This window comes from Halichoerus grypus, chromosome 2 (genome assembly GCF_964656455.1).
Source record: "Halichoerus grypus chromosome 2, mHalGry1.hap1.1, whole genome shotgun sequence".
NCBI lineage: Eukaryota > Metazoa > Chordata > Mammalia > Carnivora > Phocidae > Halichoerus > Halichoerus grypus.
The window spans coordinates 104,334,908-104,354,435 of NC_135713.1; the positions used below are offsets into that span (position 1 = coordinate 104,334,908).

A 19,528-nucleotide genomic window follows, 5' to 3' on the forward strand; every position below is an offset into this window, starting at 1 on the left:
CAGGTCATGGTCCCAGGGTCCTGGGATCGAGCCCCGCATCGGGCTCCCTGCTTGGCGGGAAGCCTGCTTCTCCCTCTCCCACTCCCCTTGCTTGTGTTCCCTCTCTGGCTGTCTTTCTCTCTGTCAAATAAATAAAACCTTTAAAAAAAAAAAAAAATTATACAACTATACTAGAGACAGCTTTACTTCCCCTCAATCCAGAGGAAGAAATATTTTCCCCAGTAAGAAATTTTTGATTAATTTCCTCAAAATGCTAGTATTTCAGTCTTTCCGTGATTATACTAACCACTTAGACAAACAAGGTCGGCCAAAAAAAAAAAAAAGTCTCAAAGGAAATTAGAAAATAGTTTGAACTGAATTACAATAAAATACAATATAATGTCATAGGATGTAGCTAATGCAGAAACTAAAGGGAAGTTTACAACATTAAATACTTAGATGAGGAAAAAAGATTTCCAACCATTAAATTTCTAAGTTTCCAATTAATAAGTTGCTAAGTATTTTTTTCTAAGAGGAAAGAAAATGAAAGAAAGAAAATATTAAAGGTAAGAGCAGAAATTAAGAATTTAAAAGTAGCAAACAATAGAAAATATAATTGAAATCCAAGGCTGGTTCTTTGAAAAGATCAATAAAATTGATAATCTTCTAGCAAAACTAAAAAAAAAAAAAAAAAGAAAAAAGAAAAAAGAGAGCAAGCAAGAGAGAAGATACAAACCACCATTAATTATAAGGATTTTAAAGGGGATATCATTACCGACTCAAGAGACATTAAAAGGATTATAAAGGAATATTATGAACAATACTAACACACAATTCCAACAACTTAGATAATTCACTGAAAACAACAAACTACCAAAACTTACCCAAAATGAAAGAGATACATAAATTGTTCTATAAGTACTAAAGAAATTGAGTTCACAGTTAAAAACCTTCCAAAAAAGAAATCTTCAGGCCCAGAAAATTTCATTACCAAGTATTTAAGAAAAAATAACATCAATTCTTCAAAATATTTTCCAGAAAACTGAAGAGGAAAGATTACTTCCTAACTCATTTTATGTGACCAGTACTATCCTGATATCAAAACCACACAAAAACAGCACAAAAATACAGAAAACCTTAGGCCAATATCCCTCATGTACAGAGGTTAGAAAAAAACTCTCAAAAATTATTGCAAATAATATCCAGCAATATATAGGAAGAAAAGTACAACATAATAAGAGTGGTGTTTACTGTGGAACTGAAAAACTGACTCAATTTAATAATCAATATTAATATTGAAAACACATAATCATATCATGAGGAGAAAACGCATTTGACAAAATTCAACACCCATTCATAATAAAACTTTCAGTAAACTAGGAATATAAAGAAACTTCCTCAACCTGATAAAGGGCATCTACAAAACACCTAAAACTAACATCATACCTAATGGTGAGAGACTGAATGCTTTCTTCCTAGTATCAGGAAAAAGACAAGGATGTCTGTTCTCCTCATCTCTGCTCAATACTGTACTGGATGTTCTAGCTACTTCAATAACAAAAAACAAAAAACAAAGAAAGAAGAAAGGAAAAAAAAATCTGGATTGGAAAGGAAGAAGTAATGCTGTATTTATCTGCAGACACCATGATGATCTAGTAGAAAATACAACGGAATCTACAAAACAACTACTATTCCTACTAGGTAAGATTAGAAAGGTTGTAAGATAAAAGATCAACATACTAACTCAATTTTATTTCCACATATTATCAATGAACAACTGGAAATTCAAACTTAAGAAAACAATACCATTTTACAACAGTATAAAATATGAATACTTAGGGATAAATCTGACAAGATGTCAAAGATCTGTACTTTCAAATAACAAGATACAAAGTCAAAACAAAAATCAGTTGTGTTTCTGTACATTAGCAATATACAATTTTAAACAATTTTTAAAAAATTAACAACAACATCAAAAAGTAAATAGGCATAAACTAACAAAACATGCACAGGTTCTGAATGCTAAAAAGTGCAAAAATATGGATGAAAGAAATCAAAGACCTAAATAAAAGGAGAGACGTACCATGTTCGAGGATTAGGAAAATCAACACAGTAATGATTTCAGTTTTCCCCAAGTTGATCTATAGATTTCATATAATTACAATCAAAATCCCAACAGGAAACAGGCAGATTCTAAATTTTATATGAAAAGGCAAAGGAACTACAATAAATAAAACAAGTTTGAAAAAGAACAATTAAGTTAGGGGAATCACAGAATCCTACTTTATGACTTATTAAAGCTACAATAACTAAGAAAAAGGACTCCTGGCAATGAGAGACACAAAAATGAACTGAAGAGAATAGACAGTCCAGAAATAGACCCCCACACATATAGCCAATGGGTCTTCAACAAAGCTGCAAAAGCACTTCAATGGACAAAGGTCAGTGTTTTCAACAAATGGTGCTGGAACAATCAAGCATCTCTATGTAAAACAATGAACCTCAACTGAAACCTCACACTTTATTAAGAGAAATAAACTCAAAATGAATCATAATTCTTAATATGAAACTTAAAATTATAAAACTTTTAGATGAAGCCACAGGAAAAAATCTTTATAACCTAGAATTAGGCAAAAGAGGTCTTAGGTATGACACCAATGGCATAATCCGTTAAAAAAAATGGGAAATTAGACCATCAAAATTAAATATGTTTGCTCTACAGGGAAAAAAAAAATTAAGAGACTAAAAGGACAAACTACAGACTCAGAGAAAGTCACATATGCGATGAAAAACTTACATCCAAAATATATAAAGAACTCTTACAACTCAACACAAAGAACACAACCCAATTAAGAATGACCAAAATACTTAAAGACACTTCCCTAAACAATATATACAAATAGAAATATAAGCACATGAAAAATGTTCAACATTATTAGGAAAATGCCATCAGGAAAATGCAAACTAAAACCACAATATGATACGACTACATACCTACTTACAACAATTTAAAAAATATTGAGAATACCAGGTGTGACTCACAGCAAAGGAAATTCTCATATATCATGTCTTGAAATACAAAATGGTATAACCATTTTCCAAACTGGAAGACAATTTGACAGTTTCTTATAAAGTTAAATATAACTTACCACACAATCCAGTATTCTCACTCCTGAGTATTTACCCTAGAGAAATGAAAACTTAGGTTCACACGATAACCTGTACAGGAATGATTTTAACAGCTCTATTCATAATTGCCCAAACTTGGAACAACTCACCTGTCTTGAACAGGTCAATGAACAAACTGTGGTTTATTAATATAACACAGTATTACTGAGCAACAAAACAAACAATAGATATATTCAACAACTTGGATGGATCTCACAGGCAACTGTACTGAATAAAAGAAGCCAGTCTCTAGAGGTTATATACTATAAGATTATAATTTTATAGCATTGCATTATTATTTTACAACATCATCAAAAAGACAAGCTAAAGTAATAGAGAACAGATCAATGGTTTCCAGAGATTAGAGATAGGACAAGGATATGACTATAAAGATATAATCAAAGCACAATTATAAAGGCACAAGGTAGATTTTGGGGTGATGGAACTGCTCTGTATCCCCACTGTGGTGGTTGTTATATGAATCTGTGTGTTGAAATCATAGAGCTATATGCCAAGAATAAATCTATTTTATCACATAATAATTACAAAAACTAAAACAGAAACCCAACAAGGCTATGGTGAATAAAAAAAGAGGTTTGCTCAGCACTGTCTTTCCCCAAAGTAGAAGTTTAATTAACATCTGTTGAATAAAACACTGAAAATTGGTTGTAGTTTCTGTTCCAATATTAATCTCATTTATACCCTTAAGCTTCAAAAGTTTAAATAACTTTTTGTAGTGTCATTAACATTTTCTATCATGGTATCTGCCACATAAAGATGTCTAGTTTGTGAAAAAAAAATCACTAAAAATATCAAATGAAAGTCAGAAATCTAGATTTCCCAACCAATTATTTTAAACTTAAAAAAAATTATCATTAACAATAGGTAACCTTTCCTTTATATCTTGTATGCTTATCTTCCTTATTTAAAAAAGGGCAGGAGGTACCTGGATGGCTCAGTCAGCTAGGCGCTGGACTCTTGTTTCAGCTCAGATCTCTCTCTCTCCCCCTCTGCCCCTCCCCCCACTTGTGTGAGCACTCTCTCTCTAAAATAAATAAGTCTTTAAAAAAATAAAAAAGACCAGCATCTGCACTGAAGTCATTACTCAAAGGCATGGTATATGAAACACATATTTGATAAATGTTTACAGAATTAACTACTCTTTACTAAACATGGAATGAGCTGAAGAGCTAAGCCATTAATTTAGCTCAGACATGAAATCTTTCCAAGACTTATCTTTTTGCTTGAATTAGCAAAACTGTTAAAAATTCTTCTTCTTTCGGGCTCTAACCAAGGTGTGCACTCACATCACTAACTCACGTCATTTTCACGCTGCTACAGACTTTTAAATTTTCTTTGCTAAGGAGACGTTCGGCATTTGTTTGTCAGTAGCTCCCGTGCAACCAGACAAACCTCCTAGGGCCCTGCCCTATTACTCCCTATACTGACCGGCCACAGGTCTGACTGGAATTCATTCACTCTCATCAATTAGCCAAGCAGTTTGGCTAAATCACATGCATGTGAATGAATAAAAGTAACTTTATTAAAAAAAACCAAAACACTGATGTTGGTCTTGCTTAGCTTTAAATTGTATAAAAATAGTGTTCCTATGCTGGAAAATAATCAGTAATATAGTTTAAGTTTTCGGAAGTACCCAGCTCAAGAATTAAACACATTTTTTAAGTTGCAAAGATGTTATCTGCACATATTTATAGTACAGAGCAAGTATAATTTTTATACTTTTTAAATTTCTATTTGTTAGAGAATTATTTTAAGCCCTCTACATTGTTTTTAAGGTTGACTTTCGAATATTCACTTAACATATGACCATCTCCAATTTATCTATGGGTTTAAGTCAAATTTTCAATAAAAGATATTGTATTTTATAGCTTCAATAAATTAACCATGAAGTATATTATAGTGGTGCTAAAATATATTCATTTTTAACATTCTACAACATATGCTTTGATGTCACATTACACCATCACTTGCAAGTAAACCAAACTACAATGCTCTCGTCAGCATCCAGTCAAAAATATAATAATTACCTATAATTATACTATCTAACCAAACGATGAAAAATAATGAACATGATTGAAGCACTTGATGCAGTAATTTTATTCTATTCAGTCTGACTAGGATCATAAGCAATGAGTTCGCTTAATTGTTTAAAAAAATGAACTATTATGCAAAGTTGCAGCTTTCTATATTTAAGCTCTGTGGACGTTGTTAATATTCAACATACTGATTAATGAGGATTGCTATTTATTATAAACAAGTAGGTAACAAAGGCAATTTGCAAATAAAAGTTTACATAGAAACATACTGGTCCTCAAACTTCCAAATTTTCATGAGCACCTCATCCATTGGCTTTAATTGGTCTCCAGAGCACCTGCAATTTATTGTTCAATACCTTCGCATAACCGTTTTTGAACATATCATTATAGGTACAGGAATTTAAACCATAGACAAGCACACACTCCTATAAAATTACAGTAAGGGTCAGTTATTATTAAGATAAACTTCACAAATTAGTAGAGTTAACCATATCTGGATCATATGAGCACATAATTACATAATGTTCCTTGAAAATATCCATTTAAGCTAAAAGTGATGAAAGTCAATGAATTTGTCACTAGATTGAATTAGAAAAACTTCTTTGTTTCAACCTAACCTGAAATAAAATCATTGCAAATAATCCCAACATGAATAAATTTAAAATGTATATGATGATCTCATCTCAGTATCATGAAATTAATATTCATGTAAAATATTAGAATTGAGGAAATCTTCCTAAAAGGACATTTTCTAAACATATGTGAACAGAGACAGGTTTATACTTGCCGATTTTAAGAGAGGTGCATGATTATTAAGTTCACCTAGACAGAAATGTCATTTCAACACTCATTAAAACTGTGTTTTTATAATAAAGGTATTCAAAGTTAGCTCCTCTCTCCAAACCCCAAGATTCACAACACAGAATTTTTAGTAAACTCTTCAAAAAATTACCTGCTTCTGTAGCCATCTTTCATGCCTTCGTTGTTTCCTTCTCAGATTTTTCAACTTGCTCCTTTCTCTCTTACTGAGCCTCTGATTAATGGCCCCCAATGAGAAACTGCCCGAGCGGAGGAAGTCCAGTGCAGAGAGGGGCTCTTCCTGGTCCGAGGCCTCCAGCATGCTCCTGCCAGCTGAGGGCAGGTCCATCAGGAAAGTCAGGTTGTTAGAACTCGCATGGTCAGAGTACACTGCAGAAGCTTCTAGACCACACTGAAATTCTCCTCCTCTTTGTGTCTGGGTCTCACGGGGAGCCACTGAAAATCTTTGCAGCAGCATATTAGGATCAAAATTGGATGAAATCTGAAAGGAACAGTTATTTTTACTAGATTCTAAAGGCAAGCCAGAAAGGTGAATAGGCTGTGTTTCATTTAGCCTGGGACAGGCAGTAGTCTTACTATGTATTTTATAAAACGTGGGTAATAAAGTCAGTTTCTCACTGATGTTCAGATCCAAACTATGTGATTTCCTGTGAAAAGCTCTTGTAGTGCATCTGCCAGTCACAAGCTGAGGAACAAAAAGCTGGTATTTTGGATCTGATGCTTTGAAGAGCAGTTTCTCATTCTTCGTCTGAAAATATGTTGACCGTACCTCCAGGCAGAGTGCTTCTGTTAATCTTCCAGGGCCATTATTATTTTGGGCCATATTTAAAAACCCGCGATTTCTGTTTCTGGAGGCGCCACCTGTCAGCGGAGTTTCCTTGTCACAACCTGACTGGACTCTAGGATGTGACAAGTATTTCAGCGATGGTCTCGTTAGTCGGCCTGCCCGTGTTGGCTGATGATCGGTCCAGCTCTTAGAGAGATGTACAGCTGCAAGCTGGCCACAGGAACATTTTGGAGTGCTGACAAAATTAAAGCCCCCTAAACGGGCCCCACAGAAAGGGCAATTCAGTTTTCCAACTGTCCACTGGGCCTACAGGTAATAAAGGAAAGTAAGACAATGCTTTCACTGTAAAGTAATCAAAGAGAATGTGAGTTGTATTTTTTTTTTTTTTAAAGCCAATCACATGAAAGTTTTCTATGCCACAGAAAAGGCTAGCTTTCTGTTTTCTGATTGGTAGACAGAACAGTAAAGGGAAAAAAGCCTTCTAATAAATAGAGATAAGCAACTCCAACGTTCTAGAATGATAAAATATTGCACATCACGCCCATCTCAACAATACTCCTAAGCGTTCTAAAAGAGTCTCTTAAACAATAGGTTGAATATGGATATAGTGTGAACTAATGAAAAGAAAAATACACTATGGAACCAGGAAGCAAATCAGTCTACAGAGCTTAATTTGCAAGTAAAATCTCACAGAAAAGGGTCTGTTTTGATACCCTTCTTGCATACCAAACACTGTGGGAGGGAACTTTACCCAACCAACAGAATAAAGCTCTTCCTGCCTTTTTACATAAAACCAAAAGATACTGGTTATATACATAAGAGTGCATTTTCTATATTCAAGTGCAAAATTAATAATGAACTGGCTTAAAATTATTTTTTTCAGGAGAGATAGTGGAATATCTGCAGCACCCTCATACATGTTGTAAAGTTCAGGACAGTTAAAACCAGCGCACTGGCATGTTCCCAGGAAATCATTACAGTGTGAGAGTGAACGCAGAGGATATCTATCAAATGTTATTTTTTAACAACAACAACAAAGTCAGTGGAGAACGGCGACTACATTTTTTTAAAAAATCGCATTACTTATACTTTTCTAATACTTGCTTCAAAATGTGAGAAATAATACCATACTGTTAACAAGGTGAGTTCCTGCTCTTATAATATTTCATTAAGGAGCCCTAAAAATGTGGTAATTTGATTTTGATTGTACCACTGAGAATCATTAATTATCCAGTTTATTTTATATATGTGTGCATACATGAATAATATAGGATATTTCATTTACTCGGGAGGCATTGTTCTAGGTGCTGGAGGTAGTAATAAACGGAAGAGAAAAACTTCTGACTTTATGGAGTTTTTATTCGAGTTGGGGAGCTAGGCAATTAACAAGAGCAGTAAGCAATACACGTATGCAGGTAAGTGTGTGCGTGTGTGTATGTATGCGTATAGTTATGTCTATATTTATATAGGTCATATATTCTCATGCATATTTACAAGTACTACATATTACGTATTGCATGTGTATGCAAAATATAAGTAGCTATGTAAGTCAGAGAAGGGAGAAAGGAAGTGTGAAGAGTGATAACAGTGGAGTAGGGCAACTGAGAGTTTTCACAGGCAATGCCTCCCTGTGAATAAAGATATATGGAAATAAGGGAAGCAGTAAATAACTGTGGGAGGAGCAATCAAGGAAGGGGGAATACCATGTTTTAAAGTCTGAGATAGAAAAGTACCTGCAACGCTCCAGTAATAACGAAGAAGCCAGGAGGTGTAATCAAGAGTTACAGACCCTTTCTTATCTCTTGAAACAGTGCATTCAAGAAAAATAGCTCTAGAATGAGGATAAAAAATCCTGAAAGTAGTAAATTCCTAATTTTACTCAGAAACTAAGGAACTTACTTTTTGTATTAGGCAGTTTATCCATTCTGGAAGAGCTTCTATATCCACGTGCCACACATGACAAATACTTTGATCATCAGCAGAATCATGTCTATCCTGTTGTATCAAAATGCATGATATTAGTCATTACCAGTTCCAGATTTATGGAACAAATTTCACATTTGAGTAAAACACAAAAATATAAATTCGGTTTTAGATAGGAAGAAAATATACACTGCTCTCCTCTTCTCATTCCCATCCCCAAAACAAACTCACAAAGGCAAAAACAAATTTTCAGGGAATAACCGCTTGTGAATTAAAAAAAAAAAAAAAAGAAAAGGCCTCCATTTCATTGATTTCATCAAATTAAATTTAAAATTTAGCAAAAAGTCACTCAATAGACAAATCTGGCACCCTATTCTTTTTCCTGTGTGTGAGGAAAAAATAATGCCATTCATTACAACTCTCCCAGGTCTTTAATCCCTGATTCCATCTGGACTCTACTAATGATAAAATAAAGAAGTTGCTATATAATCTCTTGAGATACTCAAGAAAAGTACAAGAGGATGGGGGAGAAGAATAATTGTATAGGCAAGTGGAAAAGCCTCAACTAAATTTCAGCTGCATTAGAACAAAAAAATTTCAGAGAGAGAGAATTTTGGCTTTCTGAAACAGATGTGCAGAAATAAATGTGATATACAGGTGAAAGTATATACATATCAGAAAAATGCAGGGCAGGCCGGCATGGAGATATAGGACTCTTTATTACCTTAGTAAACCTTAGGCCAACTTGCCTTTACCTCTCTGGGTCTCAGTTTCTTCACCTGTAAAAAACCTCTCGATAATTGCTAAGCTCCCTTCTGGGTATACAAAATTTCATTTTATGATGGCAGAAAAGAGTTTCTTGAGAGGAACAGGGAAAAATAAGGCTTCTGTCCACATACCCATTCCCAGGATCAGATTTTACATAGAAGTAGCTTTTCCAAGTTGCCAAAGCACAATGCTTTTTAGATTTCCCCAGCAGTGGCATTATTAGATACTATAATTAGATTAACAAAATAAGTAAGGAAATTGCTAAACATACCTGCTAAGTCTATATTCACATTGATAAGAATGAAACAAGACAGAATCTCTTTAAGCACCTTTGCTGAATAATCTACATTAGATTGTGACTTGGAACCAAGATCACCCAGAATTTCTAGGTTTAATTTCCCAAGTTGGTTCCTTTGGGACCTATATCACTTTTCTCTTCCATGAATACATCTTAAGATACTAAATGGTGGCCCAGTATACAAGAAAAGTTTCAGTATGATTTATTTACATATCAGAAAGATCTATAAAGAAATCATCTTTATCTGATTTCTGTCAGGCTCCCAAAAAACCACAAATTAATTAAAATGGGAAAGGGACATGAGCTATTGTTCTATGTTAGACCACATTTCATTATTTCATATACTGTACACAACTGTATTTTATATACTATAAACAATAGGGCTAAGCCAAATTCAAGAATGTAACAGGGAAAAAATATTTTTGTTAAAAGGTCTGAAAATTTTCCATTTGTAATGTTTCAAAAACCAACAACACAGGTTGAAAATATTTCAAAGGCAAATATAAAGTCTGCTGAGAAGGGTTTACAGTGGGCCAAAGAGAAACTTTATAATTTTATTAATGATGCCTGAACTCTAAATCTGGCTAACAGAATGCAACTTACCATGTGAATAGTAAGAATAATAAGGGCAAGGCAAGTCCATGTCAAAATAAAGAAGGTTTTATTGAACGGAAGCAAAGTTAGGAAGAGAGGAGGAGATACTAGGAACAGTCTCTAGCTCAATCATCTTAGTGCTCCCAAATACCTGTGCCCTCACGAGAGCGTCGGGCAGGCATACAAAGCTTTCTTTTATTCTAGATTCTCATAAAATGAAAGAAGGAAAAATTCAGGCAGAGGGAAGTAACTACTGGTTTCAAGATAGTAAAGTAAGTACATATTCTAGTCTATCCTCCCTCTCAAAACAAAGAACCTATCAAAGACAATTATAAAAAGTAACCAAGAGCTGAACTAGAAAATATAGATGGGGAGATTTCAGTGAACCAGAAATCATGAGGATCCTCTGAAAGATCAATGAGAAAACAGCACAATGTATCCAAGTTCCAAGTACAGAATAGATGAGAAGAACACAAAGAATGGTCCATATCAAAGTGGTGAAAACCAGAAACAGAAAAAGGCCCTGGGTTATTTTTATCAGGGGTGGAATGGATGTCTGTCTGTCTCCAGGCAAGAAGTGTATGTGAGGAAGAGAGAAATAGGGCAACATCCCAGGAGGGCTGGAAATGCCCAGAAAAAATGGAAAGGATTTGCAGCAAGTCCAGAAGATGAGCTACTGAGGATCAGTCTCTATTCTTGCTGAAAATAGTACCATGACATGTAAAGAATGTGAGCTAGATTTGTTTGTACTAATAAGATACACATCTACTACATACTGTTTGTTATTTTTAAAAAGTCAAGTGAAAGAGAAATAAGTGCACTCTGAGCTATGCTATTAAAAGCATATACAACCTAAAAATAAGCAGTATTACAACTTTTCTAAGGAAACAAACATAAATAGAAAAAGTACCTAAGAGGCCATGTACCAAGTTGACAACATTGGTTAGATTTGAAGGAAGAAAGACCAAGATTAGAAGTTACTAAAAGGAAACTTTAACTTTCTCATTATTGCTTTAATGGGAGAATATATTAAATTATACTTACATAATTAAAATTTTACTTGAAAATTGATTCAAGTAAAAATAAACTACTTCTGATTCTGGCAAGGCAGAAGTAAGTGGTATTGGACATGCTCTCAGCATTATAATAGATAACACTAGGTAAACTATATTAAAAAATTGTTTTAAGATGTTGGGCAAAAGAACTGCAGGACTGTGATCCCTGAGAGAAGAAACATAAATGAGGTGAGCCTTAAAAATCACCCTTGATTTCTGCCCTAGGGAACTTTCAGAATCTTGATGTAGGGAGGAGGACCCAAGAACATAGCACCCTTGTTAATAAAATGAAGATTGGATTGAAGTATATAGAGGCTAAATAGCTAGAGTTTATGGGACACTGTATTGACAAGGAGAAGCCTACAAACAGAAAAATTTCCAGATAATTGCATAAAGATTCCTCTAAATCTTTGGTTGAATACCAGTAGGAACACATGTTGTGTGAGATACAAGAGAACCAGATAAAGAAAATTTACCAAGGAAAAGATATCTACTAGTGAGCTGTAAACTTAACTACTGACACAGGGCTCACAGCAAGTAGGGAAGATGTTCATGTTCCAATTAGCTAGAGTAGAAAGATCTCAATGAACATCTCAGGTATTTAGGGGATTCCAGAAGAGTCCTGCCTTAAAGAGGAGAGCTAAATTAGCCCTAGAGTAAAGGTTACTAAAAAGCAATCCTACAAAAGCTTAAAAATAAGCCTGCAAAAGATGAAATTCAATCACTAGTAACTTATATGCCTGCTAAAACACTCTTTAAAGCAAGACAATAATATTCAGACACTCAGTAGTATTAAATCTAACTGTCCAACCTACCAAAAAAAAAAAAAAATGTGCAAAGCAATAATGACCCATAACCAAGAAAAAAAACCTGATCAATGGAAATATACCTAGAAAAAGGTGAAAATGACTGAATAAGCAGATAAAGACATTAAATCAGCTATTATAAATATATCCAAATACTAAAAGTAAAACACAAGTAAAACAAAAACAGAAAAGTCTTAAAGTAACACCAAACAAATGGTATATCTAGAGATAAAAACTCTATCTGAAATGAAAAATGTACCACTGTGTCAACTACACTCAGATAAAAAATAAAATGTAAATTAAAAAAAGTTTCCTTTTCCATTTTCTGAGTTTTTATCATGAATGGGTATTGAGTTTTATCAAATAATTGTTCCACATGTATCAAAATGTTCCTTTTTTTTCCTTCTGTATTCTACTAGTATATTGAATTATATTACTGGTTTTTTAATGCTAAACCAATTTTTATTCCTGAGATATACACCACTATTTCTTCCCTAATTCTTTTAACAGTATTTTGTAGTTTTCAATAGATAGGTCTTGTACATAATGTGTACATTTATTCCTAAGTTGTTCATGTTTTTTGATGCAGCTATAAATGGTATTTTACAAGTTGCCTGTTGCAGTCTTCCGTGGCCAGTTTACATAGAGTTGAATTAGCATACTGACCTTATAATCTGCAAACATACTACACTCACTCCCTGGTTCCCTTTTGTGAATTCCTTAGCATTTTCTACATATATACTACTAAATTTTACTAATATTTTATCAAAGATTTTTGATACTATCTTCATAAGTGGTGTTGATCTGTGGGTGTCTTTTCTAGTAATATATTTTTTTTTAAGTTATAATACTGGCTTCATTAAATGAGTTGGGAAGTTTTCCATCTTACATAATTTTCTGAAAGAATTTGTGTAGGATTTGTATTTTCCTTAGCTGTCTGATACAGTTTACCAAAAAACGCATCTGTGCCTAGAATTGTTTTTTTGTTTGTTTTTTGTTTTTTGGAGGGGGACAAGTTTTCATTTCAAGTTCAGCTTATTTAATTGACTTAGGTATGTGCATATAGTCCATTTCTTCCTGATTCGTTTAAATAATTTGTATCTTTCAAAAGTTTTATTTCATCTAGGTTGTCAAATTTTTTCATAAAAATTTTCCACTACATTCTGTTATTATTCTTTTTATTTATTTTTGAGAGAGCATACATTACTGATTTTAAACCTTTCTTTTTTCAAATGTAAGTATTTACACTCTAGTTTCTTGTGAGCACGGCTTTATCTGTATCCTACAAAATGTGGTATGTGTGCTTACCGTTTCACTCAATTTCAAGCATTTTCTAATTTCTCTTGTGATTTCTTCTTTGACCTTAAGTGCTGTAGAAGTATGTTTTTTAATCTGCAAATATTTGGGGATGTTTCAGATAACTTTCTGCTATTGTTTTCTAATTTAATTTCATTGTAGTTAGAGAACACATTTGATGTTATTTCATTTCTTTCAAATCTAAATAATGATCCAACAAATGGTATATCCTGGAGAATATCAAATGTGCCCTTTAAACAAATACCTTTTCTGCTGTTGTTGGGTATCATGTTTCACAAATGTCAGTTGTGTTGCCTAAATGTTCTGTATTCTTACTGAGCTTCTGTCTTCTTGTTCTACAGATTTATGAAACAAATCCTGAAATTTCCAATTATAATTATGGATTTACCCATTTCCTCTTTAAATTCTGTTTTGCATCAATTATTTTGCAGTTCTGCTATTAGGTGCACACATGGTTACAGTCGTTATGTATTTCTGATGAATCAACTCCTTTATAATTATGAAAATGTCCTTTTTTATTCTTAATAGTATTGTTCTGAAATCTACTTTGTCTGATATTAATAGAGCAACTCCAGCTCTCCTTTATGTTTGCATGATACAAATTTTCTATCCTTTAATTTTAACCTTTGTCTTTACAATGCATTTCTTATATACAACATATAGCTTGATCTTTGTCATCTAGTCTGATATTCTTGAATTTTTAATTGGAACATTTATACCACTTGTATTTAATATAAATATCAATATGTTTGAGTTTAAATCCAATATCTTATTTCCTATTTGTCTCATGACCTTTCTTCTGTTTTTCTTCTTTTACTGTCTTTATGGATTAAGTTTTTTTTTGATTCCTTTATGTCTTCTGTTGGCTTTTTATGGTACATTTTCCCCCCTCGGTGGTTACTCTTTTGTTTACAATATGCATCTTTAATTTATCATAATCCTCCTTTAAATTATATTACACCACAGGATGTAGTGTAAAACATTATTGTTTTTATACATTTTATTTTTGCACTTAACAATTCCATGATATACTTCTAACATTCTGCTTTAACAAGTAAATTGTCCTTTAAAGAAAATTAAAAGGAAAAATAGATGTTTTACATTTACCAACATATTTACCATTTCAAGATCATCTTATTCAGTTGTGTTGATTCCAGTTCCATTTGATGAATTTTTCCTAATACCTGAAGAACTTCCTTTGGTAGTTAAAATTTACTGGTGATACGTACTTGTAGGGTTTGTTTCTATGAAATAGTTTTTATTTCACCTTCATTTACAACATTTTATGTACAGTAAAATTACTCTGTAGTATACAGTCCCCTGGGTTTTGAGAAATGCATAGGGTTGACTATACATAATTACAAGCAAGATATGAAACAGTTCCATTATCTTCCTCAAATTCTTGCATGCTGGCCCTTCATAGTCAGTATCTTCCTCCCCATTTCCTGGTCTGTCCTCCATCCCCATAGTTTTATTATGCTGGCTCACCTTGTTCAAATGGGACAGTCAGTTCAACAAGGCTGTAACTTCAACTTCCCCTGAATCCCAGTTCAGCTTCTCCACCTCTGGGCCAGAGGGATGTATATCTAACTCTATGATGAAGGGGTCTAGTTTCTCTGACACATATTTACAATATCAAGATCAGAGTCAATGAAAGTGGCTTAGGTTTCAATTCATCCTCTTGGTTGCCAGCTTTTCCTTGCTCTTCCCTACTTTACATTTATCTTCCTGTCCTGTCTCTGTCAGCACACACTGTGTTCCTGGGTCTTGGTTTAGCCATCTCCATACTCCTGCTCTTTCTGGTTATAGTTCTGGGTCTAGAATTTTTTTTCATGTTTTTATTTGATTATAGTTGACATTATAGTTATATTTGATTATAGTTGATTATTTGATTGTGTATCAACAATGTTCTACTAGTTTCAGGTGTACGACACAGTGATTTGGCAAGTTTATATGTTATGGTATGCTCACCATAAGTGTAGCTATTATCTGTCACCATATAACATAGTCCCTATGTTGTATCTTTTATCCCTATGACTTATTCATTCCAGAGTTGTAAGTCTCTATCTTCCACTCCCCTTCACCCATTTTGCCCATCCTCTCAACCCCTTCCCTCTGGCAAACATCAGTTTGTTCTCTGTATTTATGGGTCTGATTCTGGTTTTTGTTTGTTCATTTTTAAAAATTCCACAAATGAGAGAAATCATATGGTATTAGTCTTTCTCAGTCTGACTTATTTTACTTAGCATAATACCCTCCAGGTGCATCCATGTTGTGGCAAATGGCAAGATCTCATCAGTCTCTTCAATAAATACTGCTGGGAAAACTGGACAGCTACATGCAAAAGAATGAAACTCGACCACACTCTAACACCATACAAATGTACCAAAAAAACCTCTCAAAATGGATTAAAGACCTAAATATGATACCTAAAACCACAAAAATCCTAGAAGAGAATATGGGCAGTAATTTCTTTGACATTGGCCATAGCAATGTTTTTCTAGATATGTCTCCTAAAGCAAGGGAAACAAAAGAAAAAAATAAACTATTGGGACTATGTCAAAATAAAAAACTTTTGTACAAGCAAAGGAAAGCATCAACAAAACCAAAAGGCAACCTACTGAATGGGAGAAGATACTTGCAAATGATATATCCAATAAGGGGTTAATCTCCAAAATATATAAAGAACTTATGTAACTCCACCCCAAAAAAACCCTAAAAACAATCCAATGAAAAAAATGGGCAGAAGTCACGAGTAGACATTTTTCCAGATGGCCAACAGACCCCTGAAAAGATGCTCAACATCAGTAATCATCAGGAAAATGCAAATCAAAACTACAATGAGGTATCACCTTATACCTGTCAGAAGGGCTAAAATAAAAAGCTCAAGAAATAATAGGTGTTGACAAGGATGTGGAGAAAAAAGTACTTGGCGAGCGCTGTTGGTGGGAATATAAAATGGTACACTCACTGTGGAAAACAGTATGGAGGCTCTTTAAAAAATTAAAAATAGAAATACCATATGATCCAATAATTCCACTAATGGGTAATTTACCTGCCCCCTCTCCAAAAAACAATGAAAACACTACTTTGAAAAGACAGATACACATTTATGTTTATTGCAGCCTTACTTATAATAGCCAAGATATGGAAGCAATCTAAGTGTTGACTGATAGATGACTGGATAAAGATGTGGTACACATATACAATTCATCCTCACTGTTTCTATACCACACTGTATTGATGGTCCAAGTCAGCAGAGTATGGCAAGAAAAAGAAAAGAGACACACAGATTAAAAATAAACAAAACAACAAGATACAACTTCTCATCCACTAAGATGGCTAATAAAGAAAAAAATAACAGAGAACATAAGTGAAGAAGACAAAGAAATAAAATAGTGATACATGCTATAACATGGATAAACCTTGCAAACATTATGCTAAGTAAAAGAAGGCAGACACAGAAGGCTACATATTGTATGACTGCACTTACGTAAAATATCCAGAGTCTAGTGCATCTATAGACATAAAGCAGATCAGTAGTTGCCTGGGCTTTGGGGGAGGGGTAAATGGAGAGTGACAACTTAATGAGTATGAGCTTTCCTCTTGGGAGGATGAAAATGTCCTGGAATTAGACAGTGATGATGGCTGTGCAACACTGTAAATGTACTAAATATCACTAGTAGTAAATTTTATATTATGTATATTTTAGTACAATTTTTAAAAAAGAACAATGTAACATTTTTATTCACAGTCAACATAATATGAGGAAAATACTAAGGGATTCACCTAAAAGGCTGTTTAAATTAAGAAATTTGCACAATATCAGTATACAATGTCAATATAAATTTTTGTGTGTCACATTTCTGTATATTAACAACAAATAATAGGAAAGTGAAAATGTTTAAAATACCATTTAGATTTCCTGAGATTAAGAATTGGAGGGTATGTGCTATGGTGAGCGCTGTGAATTGTGTAAGACTGTTGAATCACAGACCTGTACCTCTGAAACAAATAATACATTATATGTTAAAAAAAAAAAAAAGAAGATAGTAGGAAGGGGAAAAATGAAGGGGGGGGGGAATCAGAGGGGGAGATGAACCATGAGAGACTATGGACTCTGAGAAACAAACTGAGGGTTCTAGAGGGGAGGGGGGTGGGGGGATGGGTTAGCTTGGTGATGGGTATTAAACAGGGCACGTTCTGCATGGAGCACTGGGTGTTATACGCAAACAATGAATCATGGAACACTACATCAAAAACTAATGATGTAATGTATGGTGATTAACATAACATAATAAAAAAAAAGAAAAACACAAGTGGGATGGAAAAAAAAATATCACTTAGAAAAGCATCCAAAAACATGACCTCGTTAGGTATAAATTTAATGCAATATATTTAAGACCTGTCCACTGAAAACTACAGAACGCTATACAAAGAAATTAAAGAAGACCTAATTGAACCAAGGTATATACCATGTTTTTAAGAGATCAGTTCTTCCCAGATTAATTTACAGATTCACCACAATCCCATTCAAAATCCCAGCAGGCTTATTTGTAGAAATTGATAGATTACAAAATTTATGTGAAAATGCAAAATGACCTAAAACACCCCAAGAAATTCTGCAACAGAGAAAGGAAGGTAGAGGCCATACACTATCTAATTTCAACACTTATTAGATCAATGGAACAGAATCCAAATGTAGACCTGTATACATGGTCAATTAATTTTTGGTAAATATGCCAACATAATGAGAAAAGATATACTTTTCAATAATTGGTGATGGAACCACTGGATAACCATATGAGCTTAAAAGAAAACCAAAAACCCAAACCAAAAAGACCTGATGCTTACAACACACCATACACACAAATAACTCAAAATGGATCTGAGTCCTAAAAAATAAAAGCTGTAAGTACAAAGTGTCTAGAAGAAAACACAGAGGAGAAAACCCTATGATAGGAAATATATTCTCAGAACAGAAAAACACAACCAATAAAGAACAAAAACGATAAGGTGGATTTCATAAAAATTAAAACCACCAACTGTCTGAAAGTATCACTAAGGAAATAAAAACACAAACCACAGATTGGAAGAAAATTCACACAACCTGTATCTAACAAGAAATTTTTAGCCAGAATATTAAAAAAAAAAAACCTCTTATAACTAAGTAAGAAAAAAACCACAATTTTAAAAATGAACACAAGATTTTAACAGACACTTCACAGAGGGAGACATACTAATGTTCAAAACTACATGAAAAAAGGCAGAACATCATTAGTCACTGGAGAAATGCAAATTCGAACCACAATGTATTCCACCATACATTTATTTAAAAAGTTCACAAGGAAGAAAAAGAGGAGGATGAGGAAGTGAAGGAGAAGGAAAAAAAAAAAAAAAGAACTTGTGATATCAGTACTGACAAAGAGCAACCGAAAATCTTATACATTGCTAGTGCGAAAGCAAAATGGTATAGTCATTTTTTTTTAAAAAAGATTTTATCATTTATTTGACACAGAGAGAGACAGTGAGAGAGGGAACACAAGAAGGGGGAGTGGGAGAGGGAGAAGCAGGCTTCCCGCCGAGCAGGGAGCCCGATGTGGGGCTCGATCCCAGGACCCTGGGATCATGACCTGAGCCAAAGGCAGACGCTTAACAACTGAGCCACCGAGGCGCCCCAAATGGTATAGTCATTTTAGAAAACCATCGGTCAGTCTCTTGAAGAGCAATGCCTACACTTACCATAAGACCTGGCAGTAGCTGGCAATAACCAAGAGAAAGGAAAATGTATGTCCACATAAAGATTTGTGTACAAATATTCCTAACAACTTTATTATAGCTCCAAACTGTAAACATCCTAAATGCCGCAAACAACTATGGCAACGCTACAATGGATAAACCACCACACGATCCATATAATGTAGTAATATTCAGTAATAAAAAGAAATCAACTACTG

At 33.8% G+C, this 19,528-nt stretch overlaps 1 protein-coding gene across 3 annotated transcripts in view; it reads right to left on the reverse strand.

Annotated features, from left to right (window-relative positions):
- RNF180 (ring finger protein 180) overlaps nt 1–19,528 on the reverse strand; it is a 190,945-nt gene that overhangs the window by 133,223 nt on the left and 38,194 nt on the right. For 2 of the 3 annotated variants that reach the window (XM_036067004.2, XM_036067014.2), the window contains exons 3-5: nt 8,710–8,805; nt 6,157–7,116; nt 3,129–3,164 (exon numbers count right to left, since the gene is read on the reverse strand). In XM_036067004.2, coding sequence (XP_035922897.1) covers nt 3,129–3,164; nt 6,157–7,116; nt 8,710–8,805 — 1,092 coding nt within the window. The remainder of the gene's footprint in view (nt 1–3,128; nt 3,165–6,156; nt 7,117–8,709; nt 8,806–19,528) is intronic. The other variant, XM_036067033.2, reaches the window with a different exon arrangement.